Source organism: Lytechinus variegatus, chromosome 10 (assembly GCF_018143015.1).
Source record: "Lytechinus variegatus isolate NC3 chromosome 10, Lvar_3.0, whole genome shotgun sequence".
NCBI classification, from domain to species: Eukaryota; Metazoa; Echinodermata; class Echinoidea; order Temnopleuroida; family Toxopneustidae; genus Lytechinus; species Lytechinus variegatus.
This window is the reverse complement of record NC_054749.1, coordinates 31324832-31332604: the sequence shown is the minus strand read 5'-3', so window position 1 is coordinate 31332604 and position 7773 is coordinate 31324832. Positions and strand designations below refer to the sequence as shown.

The 7773-nt window shown below is 37.0% G+C and overlaps 1 protein-coding gene across 2 annotated transcripts; it reads left to right on the top strand.

The window, feature by feature from the left end:
• The first annotated feature begins 200 nt into the window (after positions 1–200).
• Positions 201–7698, top strand: LOC121423092. Of its 2 annotated transcripts, none has more exons than XM_041618377.1 (4): positions 201–349; positions 4857–5039; positions 5850–5956; positions 6128–7698. In XM_041618377.1, the coding sequence occupies exons 1-4, from the start codon at positions 298–300 to the stop codon at positions 6269–6271; spliced, it is 486 nt and encodes a 161-aa protein (XP_041474311.1). In that variant the 5' UTR covers positions 201–297; the 3' UTR covers positions 6272–7698. The 2 variants fall into 2 exon arrangements, with proteins under 2 accessions (XP_041474311.1, XP_041474310.1); XM_041618376.1 differs by lacking the exon at positions 201–349 and adding an exon at positions 403–596.
• The last annotated feature ends 75 nt before the right edge of the window (positions 7699–7773 follow it).

Below are 7773 nucleotides of genomic sequence, written 5' to 3'. Positions count from 1 at the left end.
GTCTAAAATTAAATAGACTCATGTAAATTTACAGAAATTTATGTTCCTTCAAAAATGGGACAAAGACCGCCAAAGGGATTTTCCTTACCAAATAAGATATATTGATAGGAATATCAAATCATTTTTAAAATTCAATAGTAACTTTCATGGTTTGAAAATATTTCGAAAGTTTCTACTATTTTTTGTATGCTTTTCTAACGCCTGTGAAGAAAACTATCGTCTCGATCTCACGTGCTCGGACGCTCGTCTGCTGCTGTATTTCATATATTTTCCTGTCAATAACGACTAAGATTAAAGATGTCAACTTCATTAGTGCGGAAAGGACTTGAATTGTTTGCTGATGAATCGGGTAATTATTTTGTACGCGACCAGTAGCATGGCACGATGACAGATATATGGAGTCGAGTATCCAGTCAACTTCAAGTTCAATCAAGTCAAGAGCCACAACTTGCAACTGGACCGAGCTACGCGCTGCGAACTATCTTGCGGAGCTTGAGTGACTCGGCTCCGCTCCCTCCTCCCGTGGCCGAGGTCCTCCATGCAGAAAAATGCCGCTGGTGTATACAGACTTTTTACAGTAGCAAGCAAGATGCAGGGTAGACCAAAAGCTTCAGTCTCTGTTTTGTTGGTTGTTCAGCTGAACTTCGTTGGCTTCACTCACCAAGAGAAATAAAAAAAAAATGTTAAAAACTCCTCGAAACAGACGGCTGCCAGCTGTCTAGATGCAGGGGTGGTATTCTGATTATTGTCTTAATAATATTCTTGTAACTTTTCTTGTAACTCAGCAAGATAACACGGCAAGACTTCCACATGTCCCCTCCACTAAAATTGAAAAAAAAAAGTATGGAGAAGGTTTATCAAGAATCAATTATCTAACATGTCTAACAAGAGATTTATTTTAAGAAGGAAAAGTTGCATACATACCAAAATATGGCTTTATTCTGTAAAAAGTTCGAAAATTTGGCATGCAACATTCATTTACAATAGCCCCCGACCTCTTGTAATTTTTCTTGTATTTTGCAAGGAAGTTAACAGAACACAATGATAAGAGAATTTCCGGAATACCTTTTATCTTGATATGTTATCTTGTGCACAGAGATATTTATGCGCCATTTTTAACTTTACGCATAATTCTAGCTCTGACGTATACTCGTTCAGCGAAAGTCACAAGAAAAGATACTAGAATTTTCAGAATACGGATTTTATTGAACTGAAGATACAAGAATATTTCTCTTGAGACAATTTTCAAAATACGGCCCCAGGACACGATGGGAGTAGGCAGCGCTGCAGGCTAAGCTACTACTAAGTCATGATAGCTATGATATAACTAGCACCGTGATGTTGTTGAAATAGACTAGATGATTGATCTATCATATTTTCATCACAGTTTTCAATTTTCTCTTTCTAAGTTTGTGTTAATGTTGTTTGGACAGTTGCATTTCATTAGAATGTATGTAGCTTACTGCTTAGTTACTATGTACTGCCTACTGGTCATGCTGGTAGTGCATTTTGTGTTGTTCGTATACCAAACAAAAAGATGAAATCACAATATCAGTCATGGACTATTATGACACTCGGTGCCTGTCATGCCAGTGTCAGCTCTTTATCATTTCCATACAAGTCTTTAAATAGCATAGTTACCCGACCCACAAAACAGTGGTTGCGTTTTCCAGTCTGATTTTACAGCTTCAATTCAATTCAGTTTTAATATTCTCAAAAACATGAACAAAATACATAAGATACATAAGTAAAACATTGTCATGACATACATACATACAAAAAACATCTTTATGAGAATGAGGGCCAACAAAAAAGACCAGATAGCCTTAGTAAATGTTGTAGTGTGGTACGGTATGTCACTGACACAGCTCCCGTAGGACTAGCGTGCCAAAATTGATTTTTTGGTTGTTTTGGCTTCAATAGGGTCCCCTTAGACCAAAAACGATGGGGGTCAAATTTTCAGACCCCTCCTTCCCTTTGTGGGGGGTCCTTTTTGGCGCCATATTGGCCTGTACAAAGCCCAATAGGAAAATCCATTTTTTTCAACCTTATTTCTCACTTTTCTTTGCCAATTATATTTCAAAGTTGTCTGAGGTGTATGAGAATGAATATTTGATGATGTTGTGATGTCAATGTTTTTTAACTTTTACCATACGGGGGCGGACTTTACGAAAAATGCCCCAAAATTGTAAAATATTGCCCCCAAAATATTATTTTTCCCTTTTTTGGCACTAAAATTAGGACAAAAGGATTACAAAATGAAATGAATTTGTCTTGTTATACAATCCAACAACAGAGGAATATATCACATGTAATGTTTATCATTATTTTTGGTCAATTGATGTAAAAATCATCCCCATTTCAGGATTTTATGCAGTGAAAACCTTACTACAACACTAGAGGGCGCCATAAGCACTTCCCTAAAGAAATCAAATTCTAGGCACTGTAATTTTATTAATAAATTTGAAAGCTGACACATTTCAAGAGCAATTATTCCCAATGTCGATTCATAGTATGGGCATCTAATTTGTTTTGATCGTGGGGGGGGGGGGCAAAATGGCTGCCTTTGGCTAAAATAAAAAAATCCTGGATTTTTATTTTTTTTTTACTTAAGTGACCTTAATTTGGTTTCTATTCAAAGATTTTTAAGGGTAAAAAAGTATATCGGGAAAAGTTACAAGGACCCAGAAATCCAAGATGGCTTCCAAAAATGGAGTTTAAAATGACTGTTGATACTTTAAATGGACATAGCACATTTTTTATACCTGAGACAGATGGAATCGGTGTCTCGACCATGGTTTCAACGATCATAATTGGGACAAGAATACCGTTTCCTTTCTTTATTTATTTAATATACCGGGACAGTCGGTGGTCCGGTATGTTAAAAAAATCCAAGATGGCTTCCAAAAATGGAGTTTGAAATTGCTGTTGCTGCTTGAAAAACCGATATAGTTTGTTCAATATCCGGCAATATGAATGTGTGTGACTACCATGGAAAAGTGAGTCTAATAATACATTAGAATAAGTTACAAGGAGAGTCGTTGGTCGAGTATGTTAAACAATAGAGTATAAAATAGCCACTGTTATTTACAAGTGGACATGTACTATCCATCAAGAATATGGTTTCATGTTTACACCATGATTTTTAAAGTCAGAAAATTGGTTACAACCGTTCGAGTGTTGTGGCCTAGAGGATTGGTCTTTTGACTTTGAAAGGGTCGTGGGTTCGAATCCCAGCCATGGCATAGTTTCATTCTGCAAGAAATTTATCAACATTGTGATGCACTCAACCCAGGTGAGGTAAATGGGTACCCGGTAGAAATTCCCTGAATGCGCGAAGGAATTCCTTGAATGCTAAAGCGCCTAGGCAGCCCATCTAAGGCAGGGGTAATAATACTGGCAAGGCCCGCTGGGAGAACAGTTTTTAGAACTGAAGTGGCTTCCCTAGGTAAATATACCTATATTATTAATATTACCATATTTTTAGTATACTATTCCTGAGGTCAGTTAGTACGCTGTTGAAAAACAATGTAAGTTCGGAAGTTCTCTAAACATCACATGTTATTTCAATAAATGAATATGTGCATATGTGCGTGTGTGTGTGTGGGGGGGGGGCTAAAATTATATTTTATGTGTTTTTTTCTGTCTATCAGTAATTGGAAATTAGCCGAGAAGTACATAATTGACAATTCGAATAGAAGTCCTTTAATCGTAAATTGTACTCTAGAACGAGTGGCCGAATGGTGAAAGTTATATGCACCTTAGTTGGGGGGGGGGGAGTAGGGGATATGGTTGGTAGGATGCTCGTCCAACTTGAAGGCTTCAGATATAGGCATTTTAGCTGTCTAGGGATGATGAAATACCATAAAATAATTCATTGTTTAACCGGGCGCAAAATTACTAATGCTCCTGATTTTAGTGGGTCTCGATATAGGTGACCCCCCCCCCCTCAGGCAGTGGGTGAGGGTGGGGAAAATTGGAACCCTATCATTTCGTGATAGATTGGACCCAAGTGAATAAAAAAAAATATATTTTGGGCACAAAAATCCTGCAGGAACTGTGTCATGATATACCGTACCACACTATTATCATCATGATAAGTTATGGCGCCCTCTAGTGTTGTAGTTAGGTTTTCACTGCATAAAATCCTGAAATGGGGGTGACTTTTACATTAATTTACCAATAATAATCATATAAATTAAATGTGATGTATTCCTCTGTGATTGGACTGTAAAACAAGACATATGCACTTCATTTTGTAATCTTTTTATCCTAATTCTAGTGCCAAAAAGGGGGAAAATTACATTTTTGGGGTAATATTTTACAATTTTGGGGCATTTTTCGCAAAATCCTCCCCCGCTTGGCAAAAGTGAAAAAATATTGACTTAACAGCATCATCAAATATTCATTCTTGCACACCTCAGACAACTTAAAAATAAAATTGGCGAAGAAAAGTGAGAAATAAGGTTGAAAACAATGGATTATCCTATTGGGCTTTGTACAGGCCAATATGGCGCCAAAAAGGACCCCCCACAAAGGGAAGGAGGGGTCTGAAAATTTGACCCCCATCGTTTTTGGTCTAAGGGGACCCTATTGAAGCCAAAACAACCAAAAAATCAATTTTGGCACGCTAGTCCTACGGGATGACACACCATACCGCACTATTGACCCAACATCTATAAGACAAAAATGATAAATATTCCAAAAACAGATTACAAATGAAAAAAGATATACATACTTACCCTGCTCAAAGTTATTTAATTAAGAATTCAAAGTGGATCATTATAAGAGATTACTTCTAAAGAATTTAATGTTTCAATTCATTCATTTCTCCAACATTGTTCTGTTCCTAACAGTGGCAGGTCTGGAGAGCACTGCATCTCGTAAAAGAAAGAAAGGACCTTCATCTGTTAGGAGAGAGGACATGATGGAAAGGATCAACACAAACAAAAGAGGAGTCAAGAAACAACTCAATAAGATCAGACACAAAGAGATGAGAAAACCATCGGCAAAGGAAGGAAAAATCAAGTCATCCATTGGTAATGCATTAGTGCAGGGAATAAAAAGTCATCATTTGTATTCTTGTAGCATCAATCAGGTTCACCTACATTGTAGAAAATACCTTTATCGAATGCCTGTTGTGAATTTTCATTAACCAAGTCCTAAAGATTTATTTTTCAATTCGGGGCATGTCAACAATATTACTTTTGCATTAAATACTAAAATGAATTTCAATTAATTCTTTGATACATTGCTTGCTTGCACCTTTGTTGTGAAAATCAATTAAGGAAAACTTAGTATCCCATAGAAGTAATCTAGAATGAAATCATACATTACCAATTTAATCACACCTGTTGATGACCTCCCCCCTCCAAAGAATAATGAAAAGTGCTAATGAAGGATATATGAAATCAATTTGTTGCAGTGATGTTCCTTGGGAGCTTTCATGAAACAAATAGTGATTTTTAGTGGCTACTTATACAAGCTTCTCCAAATCTTTGTATCTGATTGGCTAAAAGGAAATTAGTCTCTTCTGTCTTGTGACGAGTTGGCAACCAGTCAGAAATGACTATTTTTGCCACTGCTTTGATTTGGAAATCACTTCCCTAGTCTTTACAGTCTCATGCAGATATTTTTCAACAAAGCTCATAACTATTTTTTATTGTGTTGTTGTGTTCAGACATGGTCAGTCTTGCCCACACCTAATTATACTGTAAAAATGCATGCATTATTGGTTTCAATTCTAAAAGATAGTGTCTTAGGTTGCAGAGACAATTTTTGCATCATGCTTGTTGGCTAAATCTTTCATTATTTTACAATGGTTGTAATCTTTATTGTTAATTTCCTAGATGCATATAAGAAGAGCCAACCTTCTGATAATACAGAGGCCAATCTGGAGCTACTGTTAGGATTGAGTCGAAGTAATCCAGACACATCGTCAGGACTCTACACAAAGGTATGAAGAACACAATAAGCATCACTAGGGAATTATAAATTGTGTGGATGAGGAAGGTTATCCACTTAACAATTAAGGTGTTTGAATTGTTTGATCAACCATGTGAAATATTGAATATGCTTGTGGTACCATGAATGAAAAAAAATATTCTTTTTTTATTTTTATTTATAGATTCTGAAGCACTCAAGAGGAAAGCTATCTAAGGACCGGGAAGCTGAGGAAGAACCAACAGAAAAGGAGGGTGGATTCACAGACGAGGACTTTGAATTGTTTGCCAAGGAATATGTGCCTATGAAGAAGGGAGCTGTGTTATGATAATGGATGATTCCTCCAGAATTTTAGATTCAGACCTTGTGACTGGAAGACAGTGATAAACTGTGGAATGTGACACTGTCAAGGGCCTCTCATGCATTGGCTTTCATGGAGGTTAAAAAAGACACCATTGGGGTCTTTAGCCAAGAACAGTTGTTCATCACTTGGAGTGGAATAGAGTGTTTATGACCAATGTTATATAATGCATTGTATATTCCAAACACATCACCTTACATGGTTAACTTACTATGCGTGAAGCAGGAAAGGAATGTCTGATGGGAAAGTTTGGTTGCCTGATCTCAGAAGACACAGCCATGCTACAGGTACATCTAGTATTTTTACCCAAATCTTGTTGCCAATAAATCATAGTCCACTTCCTGTGAGAGCTCGGGACCCCACTTTCCCTCAGACTCTTAATAAAGAAATGTTTATGGACATGTTTTATTTGTGTAATTGAGAAGCTGAAAAGGCAAGGTTTCTCTCCTTGTAGCCAGTCTCAAGAGTTGAATAGATACACATGTAGCACACACCTTCAGGTGTGCTGTTCTTACTTATGCTACCCAGTCTTTAAGGTCGCATCCTTAAGCCAAGACACTTGACTTGGCAAGTTGAGGTCTAAGTGCACCCAGTCTGGCAAGAGCTGATAGTACTAATCCAAGAATTTGTGAAATCATCTTCATGAAGATTTGTTGAGTGCTGCTGGAGAATCATGAGGAAGGCTGGAACCTAAGTACTCAATATTGCCTACAACTGTTCCAATATGACGATAATGAAATTTCATCATTAATTTAGTAGAATGATTATATGCAAGCAATTAAAAGAGTAAAAGCAATTTCTATTTCTATCAGTTCTTTTTGTCCAGACCTACCATAATACATTTTCTAAGAGTGTTGATGCTGAAATTAGTGAGCCACAATCAGTGGCCATTAATAAAGGGATCTCTTGAAAAATTAAAATGTGCATGCCTCTCAACCTTTGTAGATCAGGGCCCTGTCTTAAAATCAAATTATGGAAAGCTTTTGATGCCAAAATGCAATTGTGGATTCAAAGTGTTTTTTTAAATCATAAAGCACTCATGCATCCATCAATGTTTTGTTCAATGTTTTTTTTTTCCTACAAAGTAGCAATGCAAAAACCTCATGGATGAGAAACAAGCCTTTCCACAGTTTTAGCGAGATTGGATTAAAGGGGCTTTCACAATTGCTCATGCGATCGTTTACGATCAATTGGTCACAGTATATGTTGCATACAATCGCAACGGTTGTAAGCAGTCGCACCACCAATTGTGAAAGGGGCTTAACAAGAACAAGCGATACCAATGCAAAGGAGATGGGCATGGTATAGAAAGCAGGGGTGTGAGAGGTCACAAATGAAAAGATCTGAAAAAAAGCTGAGTGATGAAAAAATCTGAAATAGAAAGAGCTCCCATACTTTTTGTACAGAGGAAAGCCAAAAAAATAAGCTGAAATTAAGCTGAAAATCAGAACAAAAAAATCTGAACTCTC